This window comes from Myotis myotis, unplaced genomic scaffold (assembly GCF_014108235.1).
Source record: "Myotis myotis isolate mMyoMyo1 unplaced genomic scaffold, mMyoMyo1.p scaffold_m19_p_15, whole genome shotgun sequence".
In the NCBI taxonomy this organism is placed as follows: domain Eukaryota; kingdom Metazoa; phylum Chordata; class Mammalia; order Chiroptera; family Vespertilionidae; genus Myotis; species Myotis myotis.
In genome coordinates, this window is record NW_023416319.1 from 43,166,370 (window position 1) to 43,186,043 (window position 19,674).

Consider the following 19,674-nt stretch of genomic DNA (forward strand, 5'->3'; position numbering starts at 1 on the left):
TTCTTTGCCAGAGAATCAAATTTTTTCTTAAATATTTAAATACTGCATAAAGGAAAACGAGCCCTTGTATGAGCTAGGATTCACCATAAGAAATGTAAAAAGTTCGTCTAAGGGGTCATTAACATACTTCAATAGGTCCACAGCTTTATACTACCACACCATGTATTTTAGTGAGAGAAAGTCCTAAGTACCATTACTGTAATAACCCCATTACCATAGAGCTCCCTTTAAAGGAAACATATTTAGGTTGATTAAATAGCTGAGAGTTCTGAAAGCCTAGATTTTTCTTCCATAAAAATGAGATACCAGAGTGAATGGAAGCCAAGAGGATAAACCCAAGTCCTGTGTATTAAAAAATTAAATAGAAGTAACCTGTTGTCACTATAGTGTGCATTCACACATAAAAATACGACACAGAAAACAGAAACATTTTTTAAAAAGATTTAAGATCATAAATATGTCATCATTGTCACAACACATTTCAGAATTGAAAAAAACATTTTGGCTTTTTAGGAAAAAAGATCTTTTTTAAAAAAATCAATTTCTCATCATTGAAAGGACTTGTACATTTTTAAATTTCCAGTCTCCTAAGGCACAATATTTAATCAGAAAGCCAGTATCACCACCCTGCTGTAGCAAGAATAAGAGGCAAGGTATTAGCATTAAGAAAAACAACAAATTTTATGGACAAAATCATCAGTCATTTAGGAAAAGGACAAAGAAACAGACCAAATGATGATCAGTTTAGTTAAGAAGCCCCACTGTTGTTATATAGGACTTTATGTTAATTTTTAAATCAAAGTATTTTACCTCAAACAGATTTAATTCTCCTACGAGAGGAAAGGGGGATTGGTAAAATACAGTATAGTTTCTTTAAAAAGGACTTGGGAGGAAAAAATCTACTTAGAAAGTGGAGGGAGGAGCACACACTGTATGGAACCGAGATTAGAGGCCTAGTTTATGCCTAGTCTTCGGCAGATCCGGAAAATCAGACAGACTAGGTAAGCACAGTACCAGGTACATACTACAGGCATCTCTTCCTTAATCGCACGGCCCATTCTACCCGACCACCTACCAACTGAAATGCAGTGCTATGCTATAATCAGATGCGTAAGGTGTATTTTTTTATCTAACCAGAATGTTCTTTAACAAATGTAAAAATTCCTCATTTTTAACTGCCTTGCTTTGTCCTCTGTGATACCAACTGAACTTTAAGGTTTTATATTGTACAATGTGGTGATTTAGTGTTACTTTTAAAAGAAAAAACCCACAAAGTTAGTGATTGTCCACAGATGAAACACGGGATGAGGTTCATAATGAATCAGTCATGGAGTGTATGTTAGTCACTTGTAAACTCTTGACAGTTAAGACGGGGAACTGTGCATCAGACACATCCGAGTGCAGCAGGAGAGGAAGAGACGCCTACGTCATTCCAATTCCGACAAGGTGCACGGTCTGCGGAATTCTTGTCCACGTTCATGGAGCCATTTATTGGACACTGTGAGAGAACAAAATGTGTTAATTTCTCCACTAACTAGTATTTCATTCATCGATAAGAGCAAGTTCTAGAATAAAATTTTTACAGGGTCTAAAAGTTCAAGACCAAAACTAGAGAAAGGCAGATGCTACTTAGTCTTTTAAATATGTCACTAAATGTTAGAAACACAGATGATTTTATTTTTTTAACCCTCACATGAGGATTTTTAATTTTTGGGGGAGAGAGAAACATCAATTGGTTGCCTCCTGTAAGCACCCAGGCTGGGGATCTAACCCACTACCTTTTGGTGCACAGGACGATGCTCCAACTATAATTAAGCCACAGAAGATTTTAGAAATGAGAGTCTACGTATGTGTGTATCCTATTTCTAATGTCCAATATAATGCCTGAAATGAAATTAAAATGGAGGTACAGATGGAACAGAACACTGTTTTCACCTGTTTGCAAAACACAAACCTCTAATCGAAGACATTTTTAAAGAACATAGGCTTCACTCTAAAGGAGCAGCTCTATGATCGGTCCCCATTATTAAATGCTCACTAAGTTTCCTGGGTTCCAAGATACTGTTTTCTAATGGAACCCCAAGTTAATTAATTTCCTATTCCTTCTCCTATATCACAGAATCTAATCAATGGCATTCACATGTACAAGATATTGGAACTAGGACCCATAATTCTTAACTACTCGTTTACCTTTCTCAGCTCCTGTACCCAATCTTTTATTCATCACACCTGCTGATTTTCTTTGCTCTCCAATCCTTTTGCTGCTAAGTCCAGGCTTTTATCGTCATCCACTTAGACCCATGGTTGGCAAACTGTGGTTCGAGAGCCACATGTGGCTCTTTGGCCCCTTGAGTACCTTAATTAAGTTAATAACAATGTACCTACCTATATAGTTTAAGTTTAAAAAATTTGGCTCTCAAAAGAAATTTCAATCATTGTACTGTTGATATTTGGCTCTGTTGACTGTTTGCCGACCACTGACTTAGACAATGGAAAAATCTTTCTAAACTGATCTCCTTCACTAGGCTCTCTTCATTCACATCCAGTGGTTCCCAAACATAATCATCAGGGAAGATTTTTAAAATCCTGATGATCAGGTGTCACTCCTTAATCTTCCTATGTCTCATACGGTAGGCACTAGACCAGGGGTGGGCAAACTTTTTGACTCGAGGGCCACAATGGGTTCTTAAACTGGACCGGAGGGCCAGAACAAAAGCATGGATGGAGTGTTTGTGTGAACTAATATAAATTCAAAGTAAACATCATTACATAAAAGGGTATGGTCTTTTTTTTTTAGTTTTATTCATTTCAAACGGGCCGGATCCGGCCCGAGGGCCGTAGTTTGCCCACGGCTGCACTAGACACACTGGGCACTTGAAATTTGGCTAGTGACACACTAAAATATTAAAATGGGGGTTAAAATATATATTAAAGCCGAAACTGGTTTGGCTCAGTGGATAGAGCGTCGGCGTGCAGACTGAAAGGTCCCAGGTTCGATTCCGGTCAAGGGCATGTACCTGGGTTGCGGGCACATCCCCAGTAGGAGATGTGCAGGAGGCAGCTGATCGATGTTTCTCTCTCATCGATGTTTCTAACTCTCTACCCCTCTCCCTTCCTCTCTGTAAAAAATCAATAAAATATATTTAAAAAAATATATATATTAAAATAACTTCACTTGTTTCTTTTTTTTTTTTTAATGTGGCAAATCCTGCACTTCATGACCTTGACAGTGAGTGCCTCTCTCACCCATAACAGTCCTGGACCTGGTTCCTAGCATGCCTGGAAAAGTGTCTTCTATCCCCAAGACCAAATTTAAAAATGAGGGTCTGAAGAAGCCTCCTCAAGTGTAAGGAGTCGCCATCTTCCATTTACATCTTTGTACTAGTATGTGCGACACGGTAAGTGATCCATTAGCAAGTCTCAGAGACAACTGTGAACCCATAAGGGGAAGATACTGTCTTATTCAACTTTGAGTCAATTAATGATTCTTAGAGTAACAAGTAGAAATAATCTGTCATCAAAATTCTGATCTATTAAAAGTAAATTTATATTAAGATCAGTACCTTGCCCTGGCCAGGTGGCTCCGCTGGTGGGAGCATTGTCCCTTACAGGAAAAGGTCACAGGTTTGATTATTGATCAGGGCACATACCTAGGTTTCGGGTTCAATCCCCAATCAGGGCGAGTACGGGAGGCAACTGATTGATGTTTCTCTCTCCCCCACCCTCCCTTTTTACAAATCAACAGAAAATATATCCTCGGATGAGGATTAAAAAAAAAAGATCGGTAACTTGCTTGGTTGAATCCATTCAATGTTAAAGTCATAGCAGGCAAATCTGTTGAAAGTTTTGTTTTTAATTTCTTTAAGATATAGATTATAATAATTTCCAAATATGGAACAATAATCACAAATTCTGTTCAGAGAATATAGAAAATATTTACCCCATTTGTTTCCAACTAGCACTGGACACGCTGCATGCCGTGTGCTATAATCTCCTTCTCCACTGGCAAATAGGTTATACCAGAAAACAGCAGTTCCCTGTGGAGAATACATAATTACCCCCAAATAAAATTCCAGGTTATTATAACTCTTTGCAGTAATTACATTTTCCCCTGCTCCCCTGAAAGTACTCCTCTATGGCAGCCATATCTTCCTCGAATATAATTCTGAAAATATGATCGTCATTTATAAAATTCTGGTGATCACATGAAAACACTACTGCCCAGCTGCTTGACAAAACTAACATTAGCAGGATGGAGAGGGAAACTCATCTGGAACCTATCTTAGAAATGACAACTTTTAAACACTAATTGGTGGTTCATTACTCTAGGCCAGTGGTTCTCAACCTTGGCTGCACATTAGAATCACTAGGGAATCTTTAAAATCCTGATTTCTGGGCCTCATCCTCCGGAAATTCTGTTTCTTTGTTACTAATGTGTGGCCCCACCCCATAACAAACAGAATTTTTGGAGGATGTGGCCCAGAAATCAGGATTGTAAAAAGTGCAGTCAAGGTTGAGAACCACTGCTCTAGGCAGTCATGGTAAATGGTGCCATAGAATAGTCCATAGTCTTACCTAGAGATAAATATACTACCTTTAAACATTTATTTTGTGGTTTAATGAATTACAGATGCATCTGACACAAACCAAGTTTACCTTTTTGGGCCAAACACTCGCTCCTACTTCAGGAAAAACGGTGGCCCCTCCTGCGGACACATCACTCATCTGTAAGAAGTAAGGGATTACCGAAGTGCTGATGGAATAAAGTTAAACGTGCTACTGTGTGGCGGACAGAGTACTGAATACTAGAGTACGTGAACATCTGGAATTCTTACATGATGGGTTTGTACATGATACTCAGTTTTTAGAAAACAAAGGATGCTTTTTACGTTTGCATACGTAAGTAAAAAAATATATAAAGCAAAGGAATTATAAAGTTAGGAAGAGAAATGGGACTATAATTTGGGAAAGGCGCTTATAGACAGATAAAAAGGATGGTTTAAAATTGATAAGCCAAGTAATACAGGGGTATAATACATATTTTATTACACTAGAATATAATCTCCATGGACAGGAATTTTCATGTTTTGTTCATTCCTGAGCTTTAGTGTCTAGAAACAGTATAAGAATGAAATAAAAACCAAGAGAAAAAGAACAAACTAAAATCAGTTTTGTCATTTCTTGTGGTAGGGAATCAACATATATATTAACTGAGAAGTAGAAGAGGAAAGGATTCTATAGTTATAGTCTTAAAGGTAACCTAAAGTAAGAACACAAACCTTCCAAATTAACTGAAGCACATGCACAAAACATGGCAAAGGAAACAAACCCTATTGTGATTTTTTTCAAAAGCACATAGAAGGTATGGACAGATTAAACCCCCACTCTATGCTACGTCCACAAGTCACATCTAACAGGAGCACTTACAAACACTGAAAACATAAGATTTGTCAGGCAAATGCTGTACAAAGAAAACACCAAGAAGTAGGTGTTTAATATCTGCCAAAGGTTCAAACAGTGTGAGTTTGAAGTGGGATTGTCCCCAGGAGGAGTGGCAGGAGGCTGTGGGGACGGCTCACATCCTGGGCATTCCTAAGCATTTCACTTGTGAATAGAAGTGGAGCAAGCCAAGAATGAACACACTAGGACAGAGTGGATCTGACACTCAGAGCTATGCTCAGAGAGAGAGAGAAAATGTGCCGGGGGAAGCAGGCCCCACAGGACTTTGTGCCCAACAGGTACCAAGGCCCCGTTCTCAGAGTCCCATGTTGTGGGCCAACATGGACTGACAGAAGGACCAGGAAAGAGGAGCAGAAGATGAACTTCCACAGCTGTGGTGCTCCCAAACCACACCACCCTTGCAGGCTGGATCACCTCTGAACAGAATGACCTTAAGGTAAAAACATTAAAAGTGAGAGAAAAAAGGGTATTTTACCTTGAAAGCTATATAACCAGTAACAAAGAACTAACTTTGGGGCCTGGCCAGCGTGGCTCAGTGGTTGAGCACTGACCTATGAACCAGGAGGTCACATGCCTAGGTTGCAGGCTTGACCCCCAGTGGGGGCATGCAGGAGGCAACCGATCAATGATTCTCACTCTCTGAAATCATTAAAAAGACTTATTTAAAAAAACAACAACTTTGGAGAAATTATTTGAATACTATTCCTAGGTGAGCCACATAAAGAGGGGGGATGAATACTGGACCAAATAGTATAGCATCATGCTAGTCATAAAACGAAGAAACAAATGCAGCCAAAACAACTGTTTAATGGCTCTTAAACATCTGAAAAGATACTCAACCTCCCTAATCAGAGAAATGCTAATTAAAACCACAATAACTGCCAATCTGATAAGTGAAAGGGGTACAGATCAAGAAGTTTGACATATATATCACACTTAAAGGTGGGATATAAATTAATACAATCTCTAGAGATTTCATCTCTAAAAAGTAGAGAAGACTCACAGCATAATTTTTATATAATGTATCAACTTCTCTCCTAGTTTTCCCTTTGTGATAATTTTCTCTCACTTAAAAAATGTATAAATCTCCTCCTCCAATGGCATCTTAGATCTTTTTAGCAACAAAATGGAGTTATGAGAGGATGGAAATGGTAAAGAGGTTGGGTTGGATACAGGGAAGGTTGCAGGGAGCAAGAAAGAAAATAGAGATTTTGGCAGGGACTGAGATACAATAGTTATATAATTTACTTGGGGGTGGGGGATGGGAAGAATGAGGAAATAAGTAAAAAATTAACTTTTGTTAAAAAAATCCTCACTTAAGTATATATTTATCAATTTCAGAGAGAGAAGGGAGAAAGAAAAACACTGATGTGAGAGAGCAACAACGATCAGTTACTTCCTGTACTCACCGCGACTAGGGATTGAACCTGAACCTCGGTGTGTGCCCTGACCTCGAACTGAGCCCACGCCATTTAGGGTACAGCATGAGGCTCCAACCAGCTGAGCCACCCAGGCTAAGATATCCTTTTATAAGCTAACAAAGACTACAACACTGAAGACTGTATTTTCCAAATATAATATTCTTACACGCTCTTTTTACATGACATTCTTCCTGAGTGGTTAGGTCTGTGTCCCCTCTCCTTGAACTTTGGCAGTTGCCTCAATTAATAAAATAGAGCAGAAGTGACACTCTCTGACTTCTGAGGATAGGCACTAAAAGTGCCCCACACTTTCTGCCTTGTTTTGGGGGGGACACTTGTTCTTGAAGTCACCATGTGAGGAAGCCCAAGCCCCATGGATGTCTTCTGGCCAACAGCCAGCCTCCATGTCAGCCTTCAAGATGGACCCTACCTCTCATCATCATCATCTGACTGCACACGCATGAGAGAGCCAGAAGAACCCAAGCAAAACCCAGTGAGCCTCACAACTGTGGGGTAAAATAAAATCATTTTAAACAACCCGGCCAGAGTGGCTTGGTGGTTGAGCATTGACCTATGAACCAGGAAGTAATGGTTCGATTCCTGGTCAGGGCACATGCCCAGTTGCAGGCTTGATCCCCAGTAGGGGGCATGCAATCAATGATTCTCTCTTATCATTGGTTTTTCTCCCTCCCTCTCTGAAATCAATTAAAAAAAAACATTATTTTAAACCATTCAGTTTTTGGATGATTTGTTATGCAGCAATAGTTAACTAGGGCAAATATTATGAGCAAAGCTTAATTTTTTTCTATATGTACTTAAAAGTAAAGAGCACACTGTTTTTGAAACTTTAATAATGTGAGAATGGTTCCCTTGATGGGCGTCTAGGGTGCTACTTCTTGATCTGAACACTGACTATACGAGGTGTTCACTCTCTGAAAATTTACTGTTGATATACATCATATCAGAAAAGTATACAACAGAAATTATGAAAATGTGAGTATCTGCAGTCACCATCTGCTGCAAATATATACATTCATATGAACACATGGAGAAGCTTAGATGACTAAACAGTCCATAAACAAAAGATCAACAATGACTGTCTCCAAGAAGTGAAACTATCGGTGTAACTTCCTTCTTTAGGCTGTAATATTATAATTGAAAAAAAGTATTTTTTAACTCTTTACTAGGATGATAAGAGCAAACATCTGAACACATCAAAATAAAAGAGTCATGTGGTCAAGTCCCAACTTAAAATGAAAATTTTTGCTATAACTTACATAAAACAGCCATGTTGCAATTCTATTTCCTGTCCCCAGCTCTTTGAAAGCATCTGGCTCATCTTTCTGTAAATAAAACAGAACTAATTCAATGGCAAAAAATTCAATAATGCAAATTTTCTAGTGGCAACTGAACATGGGTAATATACTGAAGGGTATGCCAAAAACAACCCTAAAAGGTTCCTATATAATATCTAATGCACAACAGCAGTAGGCATTCAAATTATTGATTCAGCCCTAACCAGTTTGGCTCAGTGGATAGAGCGTTGGACTGAAGGGTCCCAGGTTCGATTCTGGTCAAGGGCATGTACCCTAGTTGCAGGCAAGTCCCAAGTGGAGGGTGTGCAGGAGGCAGCTGATCAATGTTTCTAACTCTCTATCCCTCTCCCTTCCTCTCTGTAAAAAAATCAATAAAATATATTAAAAACAAAAATTATTGGTTCAGCTTGTATACTGATTACTTTTGATAAGACCACTGGGGGGGGGAACAGATTAACCTAAACAATGAGAACCAATAACTACTATTCACAGAATATTTAAAACATTAACATCTGTAGTTTTAGCTTCCCCCTACTTTATAGCTCAATATGTTAAATAAAAAAGATCCAATATTTATTAATCTTAAGAATATTTAGGCAATGACAGCTTTTTAGGATCCTGCTTTGATACTATTTATTCTTCAGTTTCTTTACATCTATTTTATATTTTTTATCTTCCTGTCTCTCAAAACTTATTCTTAGAATCTCTTTAGCTTTATCAGCCAATTCACTTATTTACCTCAGCTGTCTCTAATATGTTTTCAACTGGAACTTCATTTTCAATATGTTAAATCATTTTGAGAGGTTAATTTTATCCTACCTTTTATTTTCTTAATGTTATATAGTTATTTTATATTCTGCCCCTGATAATTCAGGTATCTAATATCCTACAATGTCTCAATCTGTTGGTTGCTTTAGTCTCACCAATGGTGTCTTATTACCACTTAGTCATTTAAAAAAAAAAAAAGAGTTCATATTTAGATGCTTAATCTTTAAAATCCTCAAAGTGCTAGAATGAGGATGCCTCTCTTCAGGGAGCCCAGCGCCAAGCAGCACTACTAAGTGGAACAACTTTGAATTAACTTTTCCTCTTCCAGGGAGTACAGCTTGAAACCCAAGCTTCATGTGAAGGCGGGCCGATGCTTGAACTCCCAGGAGCAGCTCCCCAGACACACCCCTCCAGCCAGGACAGTGAGAGGCAGATCTCCCCAGGGCTCCTGACTCAAGGCCATCTGTCTGTCTCTGAAGGTGTAATCCTTCTGGAGATCTAGGTTTTATGCAGGCATCTCAGGTTCAGTAGCTTACACATGGCTGTTAATCCCCAAAACTCTAGTTTCCTGAAATACATGTCCTCAGCCTCAGCTTTTTTTGTCCCCCTTTAGCCCTCTTAATTTTAGTCTCCAGATTTTCTTTGTTCAGTTTGCCTTTGGGAATTTCCTCTACTTTCTTCCAGGTTCAGCAATGCACTTAAAACTATTCTTAATTATTTTATTGTGCATCTAGGTGTTTTTTACTGCTAAAAAGGCTTTACAGAGTATTTATTCCACCGTGCATCCATGAATTCTAAGTAGGCTATGGAATTTTTTCCTTTTTATTGAATTTATTGGGGTGACACTAGCTAACAAAATTATACAGGTTTCAGGTGCACAATTCTACAGCACATCATCTGTACACTGTATTGTGTGTTCACCACCCCAAGTCAAGTCTCCTTCCATCACCATTTATCCCCTCTATACCCTCCTCCACCTCCCCCAACAATCACCACAGTATGGGCCTTGTCCATGAGTTTTCTCCTTTTTTCCATTTTTGCTCAATCTCGCCACTCCCCCAGCCCCTCCCCGCTGAACGAACAGCTGTCAGCCTGCTCTCTCTCTATGAGTCTGTCTCTATTTGGCTTGTTAGTTCATTCTGTTCATTAGATTCCACATGAGTGAAATCATGCATTACTTGTCTTTCTCTGACTGGCTTATTTCATTTAGCATAATGCTCTCCAGGTCCATCCATACTGTCTCAAAGAGTAAGATTTCCTTCTTTTGTATGGCCGAGTAGTATTCCATGGTATACATGTACCACAGCTTTTTATCCACTCATCTCCTGATGGTACTTGGGCTAGGCAACTAACGTGTCATACCTAAGCTTCAGTGGAACTACATTCTCTATTGTTTTTACTTACCCGTGCAAAATCAAAATGGGGTTCATACTGTCCTCCCACTCCATAATTTGCTACCTGAAGGAGAGAAACAAACCATGAATGAACTACCAAGATGACTATTCAAAATATCTACCAGCCCCATTTTGGCCTAAGGAACCAAAAATGAAAAACTACGGGTAGCTACTATATGCTATTGTAGAACCTTAATATGCTTTTCTTTAGCAAATGTTTGGGGGACATATTTTTCTTTAATATATAAAAAACTAAATTTTGAATTAGAATTAAAATTTTCTAGAACTAGAATTATGAGGTTTTTATGATTAATTTTCACTAACCACTTTTCTTTGGAATTTAAATAAAGACTTGTTTTCCAAAGCCCAAAATGCTGACCAACTCCCAGTATTCTCTAATAAAGTCCCCCTTCCCTCGAATGTAAAGAAGGGAAGAAGGTAACACCAACTTAACTATTCCTGCTGGATGGCTCCAACAACTTCAGTTGGTTAGGACAATGTCCTAATGTGAAGCAGCAAAAGAAAGTTAACACCTTTCGTACCGCATAGAAATCTCTAAGACATATGCCAGGGACCGCACGTTTTTGGGCAAACTGCATGTTATTTAAATCATCATAACTACAGATCATAATGCACTTTAGGTGTTGTTTTTCAATAATTATAACAGTTTTATTTACAAAAACAAACAATTAAAGTTCCTAGTACTTTTTAATATATGGTACTGCGTAAAACATTTTCTAAAAGCGCCAGGAACTTGAAGACGAAGACTATTCGAATGACCAAACTACAATTTAACTGCAATGCTTTATGGGTTCGTGCAATTATATAGTTTTTCGTAGATTGACCGCACGGTTTCCACCAATGAGATCACTTCATTCGATGTGGACAAGACAGTGTGTTGACATCTAAGGTCCTTAACAGATGGCACGTGAAACACGAGAAAGCTCGTGAGCGGTACGAAAGGTGTTAAGAAAAACATTTGGTCTAAGTTCAAGTTCCAGCTTTCTCAGTTATAACTTTGGATAAAACCTCACTTGTAAAATGAGAAATATGACACCTTCCTTTACTCCCTCCTTCCATCCCAATATGATAAAATGCTGACAAAAATAAAAGGAAAATGTACAGATTAATGATGATCAGCCCTAGCCAGTTTGGTTCAGTGGCTAGAGCATTGGCCTGCAGACCAAAGGGTCCCGGGTTCAATTCCAGTCAAAGGCATGCACCTTAGTTGCAGGCTCCTCCCCGGCCTGGGGCCCTGGTGCATGCAGGAGGCAACCAATCGATGTGTTTCTCTCACATCGATGTTTCTTTCCCTCTCTCTTCCACTCACAGTGGAAAAATATCCTCAGGTGAGGATTAGCAAAGAGTAATGCTGATCAAATGAAATGAGAAAATATAAGAGTGTTGCCCACAGCAAAGTCCAAGTCCTATATAAATTACTATTACTCTGCATAGTTAACTTATGTTACAGACACCTTGAATTGGATCAGCCTATTAAGTAGAAATATATCAAGTAGCCTAAAAGAGCCTGTGAGGGTTAAACAGGGAAAGAAAAAGACATATCAAAGAGTTTCTAGGAATAATTGACAACTTAATTAAGCAAACTTAAATATAGGCAGTCCTGCTTTGCCCAATTCCAAAATGCACATATCGAGGAAACCAAGATGGCGGCATAGATTAACGCCAGAGTTTGCTGCCTCGAACAACCACTTCAAAAATACAACTAAAAGATGGAACGGATATCACCCAGAACCACAGGAAGGCTGGCTGAGTGGAAGTTCTACAACTAAGAGGAAAGAGAATAGCATACCGAGACTAGGAGGCGCAATGCTGAAGTCAAATACTAAGGTGCGGAGTGCATGCAGAGAGGGCTGGAAGCTGAGGGCGCGGTTGTCTGTTTCAATCGGGAGGGAGTCTCAGACTCTGAGCTCCAGATCCGGGCGAGTCTCTAGGGACCCAGACTCAAACGGGAAAAGTGGGGCTGTCTGGCTTCGGTCGGAACTCGAAGGCAGCTTTCTCTCTGAGGTTTGCAGCGATTGCTGGGACTCTGAGAGGCAGAGCCCCTGGGGACGGGACTGAAAGCAGCCATAACTGCTCGCTCCGCCTGCCCTGTAGATCCCCTGGGACCCGCCCCACCCAAGCCCTGAACAGAGGCATTTGCCGGATAGCCTCAGGCAAAGGCTAGATTAGCACCTCCCTAGAGGACAGAAGTTCTCTCACTGCAGACACAGCTGATTCTCACAGCCACTTGGCCTGAGGGCAAATCCCCCCTAGTATTACCTACAACAATCAAGGCTTAACTACAACAAGACTGCGCACAAAGACAACTAGGAGGTGCACCAAGAAAGCATAAAAAAATGCGGAGACAAAGAAACAGGATGCAAATGTCAGAAATGGAAGATATAGAGCTCAAAACCACACTTTTAAGATCTTTCAATAATTTTCTGGAAACTGCCGATAAATGTAGTCAGATCCTCAAGAAATCTAATGAGACCCTCGATGTTGTGATAAAGAACCAACTAGAAATTAAGCATACACTGACTGAAATAAAGAATATTATACAGACTCCCAACAGCAGACCAGAGGAGCGCAAGAATCAAGGCAAAGATTTGAAATGCGAAGAAGCAAAAAACACCCAACCGGAAAAGCAAAATGAAAAAAGAATCCGAAAATACAAAGATAGTGTAAGAAGCCTCTGGGACAGCTTCAAGCGTACCAACATCAGAATTATAGGGGTGCCAGAGGATGAGAGAGAGCAAGATATTGAAAACCTATTTGAAGAAATAATGACAGAAAACTTCCCCCACCTGGTGAAAGAAATAGACTTACAGGTCCAAGAAGCACAGAGAACCCCAAACAAAAGGAATCCAAAGAGGACCACACCAAGACACATCATAATTAAAATGCCAAGAGCAAAAGACAAAGAGAGAATCTTAAAAGCATCAAGAGAAAGAAACTCAGTTACCTACAAGGGAATACCCATACAACTGTCAGCGGATTTCTCAACAGAAACTTTGCAGGCCAGAAGGGAGTGGCAAGATATTCAAAGTGATGAATACCAAGAACCTACAACCAAGATTACTTTATCCAGCAAAGCTATCATTCAGAATTGAAGGTCAGATAAAGAGCTTCACAGATAAGGAAAAGCTAAAGGAGTTCATCACCACCAAACCAGGATTATATGAAATGCTGAAAGGTATCCTTTAAGAAGAGGAAGAAGAAGAAAAGGGTAAAGATACAAATTATGAACAACAAATATGCATCTATCAACAAGTGAATCTAAGAATCAAGTGAATAAATAATCTGATGAACAGAATGAACTGGTGATTATAATAGAATCAGGGACATAGAAAGGGAATGGACTGATTATTCTTGGGGGGGAAAGGGATGTGGGAGAGGCGGGAAGAGACTGGACAAAAATTGTGCACCTATGGATGAGGACAGTGGGTGGGGAGTGAGTGTGGAGGGTGGGGCGGGAACTGGGAGGAGGGGAGTTATGGGGGGAAAAAAGAGGAACAAATGTAATAATCTGAACAATAAAGACTTAATTAAAAAATAAAATAAAATTTTACAAATTGAAAAAAACAAAAAACAAAATGCACATATCTCAGATAACATGGTTAGCTAACCATTAACACCAGACCCCAACACACAGTTGAAATTTCAGTTGCCATGTACATTGTGAGTAATGTATAAAGTACAAATGTCACTGCTAGGTCTTCAGTCCCCAGGTTCCTATGTAAATAACAGCTGCACATCATGATCAATGACCAACCACATCCCTTCTTTCAAAGTCTATCCGTGATTATCACTGTACATCTATTATGCGGTATAACATACTAAATATAACATACTAAATGACATACTGGACGAATAACATGCAGACAGCAAATCATGCAATTATGTTGCCTCCTTATCTCCCAGGGAAAACCCATGTGATATTTTACAAGAATATATAATTGGAAAAGGGACTTGCCCAACAAAGATAAAGTACAACAGAAATGGAAAGCAATAATGCTTTAACTGAAAACCAAATAAAACAAATGGAGATTTAGAAGAAATAGCTACAGGAAATGCTTCTACTTTTGCTGTTCAAAAACTCTACATATTTTGAAGATGGCCACGGAGTAGGTGGAAGCTACACTCACCTCCTCCCAGTGCCAAACCAGATTTACAGCTAAATTATAGAGCAATCAACCTAAATAACCAGCTACACAGAAGTATTATAACCAAGGGTTTACAGAAGAAGTCACATGGAGACTGCTAGGAAGGGTACAGACATGAAAGGGCCCAGCCGTACCCTTTTATGTAATGATGTTTACTTTGAATTTATATTAGTTCACACAAACACTCCACCCATGCTTTTGTTCCGGCCCTCCGGTCCAGTTTAAGAACCCATTGTGGCCCTCAAGTCAAAAAGTTTGCCCACCCCTGGGCTAGCCCCTGCGCCCACAGGTGGCAGCTGAGAATCTGAAGGGATATCTTGGCTGCAAAAGTCCTCCGTGAGGAGCATGGGCCTCACACAATGCCAGGATCCTTATCCAAGACCCCCAGAGCCAGGAAGAGGAGCCCACATAGCATCTGGCTGTGCAAAGCAGCTGGGACTCTGTCATCCTGGAAGGAGGAGTCTGCTAGAAACCAGATACTCTCTTAAAGGGCCAATGCACAGGATCTTGTTCTCAGACACCTGGGGCTCTGGTAGAGAGAAGGTGACTCAGGGCATAGGGGAGTCATAAAGAGAAGATCTGGGTGGCATGGCCCTGAGGTCCCTGTGCTGAGTCCCTATCCCACACTGCCCTCAGGCACCATCGTCCCAGGGTCAAGCACTCCTATTCTTACAGCACCAGCTGGGGAGTGCGCTAGCCCAGTCCTCCAACTACTGGCGCCACCCTGCTGAGCTCTAGACCTGCAGAAAGATCTGCTGGCTGCACCAACAGGACCTTTGGTGCACTCTTTTTCTGGAGAAGCGATTGGCGGAGATTGAGACAGTCACTGAGCTGTGTAGCTTTGGAATGGAGGCCATTCTTCCCCCACTCCCACACTCAGCTGGTGCCCACCTACCTGATGTTCTCCTTACGACTGCCAATGGCCCTGCCCTGCTTAGCTCAGTCCCACAGGGGGATCAGAGTGCTACTCGGGGCTGGGACCTTCAGAGTGTGTCTCCCTGGGAGGCTCTTGTCCAGAACTCAGACGGGTGCTGGGTTGTGTGGCTATGGCGCAAGGTGCCATTCTTACCCCCAAACCCCCAAGTTTAGCCAGTACTATGGCTCCAACAGGAGACTCATTTGACCTGTCCTTTTGGCTCTGCCCTGCTGATCTTACTCCTGCACTCCTCCTGGGGGAGCTAGGGTTGGAGACTCTAGCAGAGACGGAGTAGTATGGCTGTGGAGTAGGGGCCACTTTTCTCCAATAACTGCCATGCTGCCTCCAAGCAGGAGACCCACTAGCCCTGTCGTCCCGACCCCCGTCACCCTGCCCCATGGAGCTCATGCCTATTGGAAGGGTCTGTGGATAGCAGTCAGCCTGGGCCCACCCTAGTCTTCCTTCAGAAGGCTCTCAAGGAAGACCAGGCAACCTCAGGGGTGGTGGAGTGGCCAACAGGTAGATGTGGACCTTACGGTGCCTTGGACCTTTTATTGATCTGTCTCCAGCTCAGAGCTAGACGAAGCCAACCCTTATTCACAGCTTGGCCCCTCCCATGCACACTCAGGCCCAGAAGAGGCAGCCACAAACAGCAAATTGCATGGTAGCTCCAGACAGGTATCCCCGGCAGCATCTGACATCGACCTGTACCAGAACCCCACCCAAGTGGACCCAGAACCAACACAACCAATAGTGGGCTTTAGACCATACCAGAGCTCACCCAACTAGCCACACAAGTGGCACACCCTAAGAGGGGTCCTGCTAGGCACCAGACCCTGCTGGGAACAACTCCACCTCAGGGGCAGCCCCTGCACAGTGGCTGCATACACTATGATCCAGGTCTTTCCTTATGGACAGCCAGCTTGAGGGTTAACCCCACCCAAAACCAAACCAGCAGCATTCAAGACTCAACTACAACAGGAGGGTGCACAAGAGATATTCCTGGAGCACTCAGTTCAAGTGATCTAGAAGATAGCGCCTCTGAGCCCCATCAGACACCTACAACATAAAAGCACCATAACAAGTTTGGGAGTAACAGCAGATATACCTAATACACACAGACAAACATAAAAAAGCAGACAAAATGGGGACACAAAGAAACATGCCCCACATGAAAAAAAAAAAAAAGAGAAATCTCCAGAAAAAGAATTAAATGAAATGGAAGTAACCAAGATACCAGATGCAGAATTCAAAACAATGGCTATAAGGATGCTCAAGGACCTTAAGGGAAGAATGGATGATCTAGGTGAAAATTAAAAAAAAAGAGATAATAAGCATTAAAAAGGACACAGGCCCAGTCACATGGCTCAGTTGTTGAGCATCGACCTATGAACCAGGAGGTCACAGTTCAATTCCCAGTCAGGGCACATGCCAGGGTTGTGGGCTTGATCCCCAGTGTGGTGCATGCAGGAAGCAGCCGATCTATGATTCATTCTCTCTTGTCACTGATGTTTCTCTCTCCTTCTCCCTCTACCCTCCTCTCTGAAATCAATATATATGAATGAATAAATAAGTATCAATATATATATGAATAAAATCCTGCCATCTGCAACAATATGGATGGACCTAGAGGATATTGTGCTAAGTGAAATAAGGCAGAATGAAGACAAATGCCATATGATTTCACTTAAATGTGGAAGCAAGAAAGAAGATAAATGAACAAGTGGAACAGAAACAGACTCGTAGATACAAAGAACATTTTAATAGTTGCCAGATGGATGAGGGATTAGCAGGTTGGGTAAAAAAGGTGAAGGGATTAAGAATACAAAATGGTAATTACAGAACAGTCATGGGGATGTAAAGTACAGCACAGGGAACATAGCCAATAATATTGTAAAACTATTTATGGTGTCAGATGGGTACTAGATTTATCAGGGTGATCACTTCTAATCACTGGGTTGTACACCTGAAGGTAATATAATATTGTACATCAACTTTAATTAAAAAATTATTGCCCTGGCTGGGTCGCTCGGTTGGTTGGAGTATCATCCCACTACACTAAGGTTGCAGGTTCAATCCCTGGTCAGGGCACATAAAAGCAGCAACCAATGAATGTATGAATGGGTGGAGCAACAAATTGATGTTTTTCTCTCTCTCTCTCTCTCTGTCCCTAAAAATTAATCGACCAATAAATTTTTTAAAAATTATTAAAAAGGAAAAAGTATAAAAAATATATGTAGGATAAATATATATAGGGTATGCGTGTGTGTGTGTGTGTGTGTGTGTGTGTGTGTATACTGTGAAAAAAAAACACATTTGCAATTCATTAGAAGAGGTAAAAATAACATTAACAGCAGTTTGGAAGAAGTTGATTCCAATGTTCATGGATGACTTTGTGGGGTTCAAGACTTCAGTGGAAGTACCTGCAGATGTGGAGGACATAGCAAAAGAACTAGAACTAGAAATGAAGCCTGAAGATGTGACTAAATTGCTGCAATCTCATGATAATGAAATACTGCAATTTCAGGTGTTGCTTTTTATGGATGAGCGAAGAAAATGGTTTCTTGAGAAGAGACTGTAAAGACTGTTGATGACAACAAAGGATTTAGAATGTTACATATACTTAATTGATAAGCAGAGGCAGGATCTGAGAGATTGACTCCAATTTTGAAAGAAGTTCTAGTAGGGTTAAAATGCTATCAAACAACAGTGCTTGCTACAGAGAAATCATTCATGAAAGGAAGAGTCCATCAATGTGGCAAACTTCACTGTTGTCTTATTTTAAGAAATTGCCACTATCACCATGATCAGTTAACAGTCATAAACATTGAGGCAAGATCCTCCAACAAGCAGCAAAAATACTGCTGAAAACTCAAAATAGGTTAGCATTTTTAGCAATAAAGTATTTTTAAATTAAGGAATGTACATTGCTTTGTAGATATGCTATTGTACACCTAACAGACTATGTATAGTGTAAACATAACTTTAATATCCACTAGGAGACAAAAAACTGGTGTGAGGTCACTTTATTATGGTATTTGCTTTATTGCTGTGATCTGGAACTGAACCCATAATATCTGCAAGGTATGCCTGTACTTAAAGTATATGAGGTTTTGCCCTGACCTGTTTGGCTCAGTGGATAGAGCATCGGCCTGTGGACTCAAGGGTCCCGGGTTCGATTCCAGTCAAGGGCATGTACCTTGGTTGTGGGCACATCCACAGTGGGGGGGGGGGGGGGGTGTGCAGGAAGCAGCTGGTCGATGTTTCTCTCTCATTGATGTTTCTAACTCTCTATCCCTCTCCCTTCCTCTCTGTAAAAAAATCAATAAAATATATTTTAAAAAATAAGAAAAAAAAAGAATGCATTAAAAAAAAAGTATTTGAGGTTTCTTTCTGGGGTAAAGAAAATATTCTGGAATTAGACAGTATTGGTGGTTGCACAAAGGCCAGGTCCTCTTTCCAATAAAACCAGTGTAAATCTTATGGTATATGAATTATGTCTCAATAGAAAAGAGAAGAAAAAATATTTTTTTTAAAAAAAGAACTTCCCTGGTTACCTGACAGGCCTAGGAATGAAAAGCACACACATTACAGTGTGTAGGGAGCGGCTATAGAGTTAAACCTCGGACTGACCTGTTGGCAAAGCCTCAAACAAGTCCCAGCTTAGAGGGCACAGCCCTCTTAGCATAATTACGCTTGACCTTATGACTCTCCCTAGATATTATCTGGGTAGCTAATGGGCTGTGGGAGGTGCAGCAAGTGCTGCCAAAACAAGTGAAACTCACAGGAACATTGTAACTATGGTGCCCACCACCTTTTTTACCTCTGCCTATAAAATAAAGGCTCAGCTTACAGTCTGGATCTCTCCCTGTGGCCTCAGCCAGGCACAGGAAGATCCACCTAGACCAGCCGTGGGCAAACCACGGCCCGTGGGCCAGATCCAGCCCGTTTGAAATGAATAAAACTAAAAAAAAAAAGACCGTACCCTTTTATGTAATGATGTTTACTTTGAATTTATATTAGTTCACACAAACACTCCATCCATGCTTTTGTTCCGGCCCTCCGGTCCAGTTTAAGAACCCATGTGGCCCTCGAGTCAAAAAGTTTGCCCACCCCTGACCTAGACCCAGCTTATTCTCTTTTTGTCTTTTCTACATCCTTCGCCGCCCCCCCCCCCCCCCCCCCCCCCGTAGGCTCACCGAACCCTTGGCTGAGCTGGCTCGGCACACATTA

At 40.8% G+C, this 19,674-nt stretch overlaps 1 protein-coding gene across 7 annotated transcripts in view; it reads right to left on the reverse strand.

The window, feature by feature from the left end:
- Positions 1-427: 427 nt before the first annotated feature.
- Positions 428-19,674, reverse strand: part of P4HA1 (prolyl 4-hydroxylase subunit alpha 1) — a 77,475-nt gene continuing 58,228 nt past the window's right edge. For 2 of the 7 annotated variants that reach the window (XR_004972232.1, XR_004972231.1), the window contains exons 11-16: positions 10,370-10,423; positions 8,159-8,224; positions 4,657-4,725; positions 3,941-4,037; positions 3,564-3,834; positions 428-1,498 (exon numbers count right to left, since the gene is read on the reverse strand). Coding sequence is in view for 3 of the 7 variants with exons in the window: in XM_036337057.1 (XP_036192950.1) it covers positions 1,428-1,498; positions 3,941-4,037; positions 4,657-4,725; positions 8,159-8,224; positions 10,370-10,423 (357 nt within the window). In the remaining 4 variants the exon portion in view is untranslated. Of the gene's footprint in view, positions 1,499-3,563; positions 3,835-3,940; positions 4,038-4,656; positions 4,726-8,158; positions 8,225-10,369; positions 10,424-17,680; positions 18,026-19,674 lie in introns of those variants that run through there. The other 5 variants (XM_036337057.1, XM_036337056.1, XR_004972234.1 and 2 more) reach the window with 3 other exon arrangements.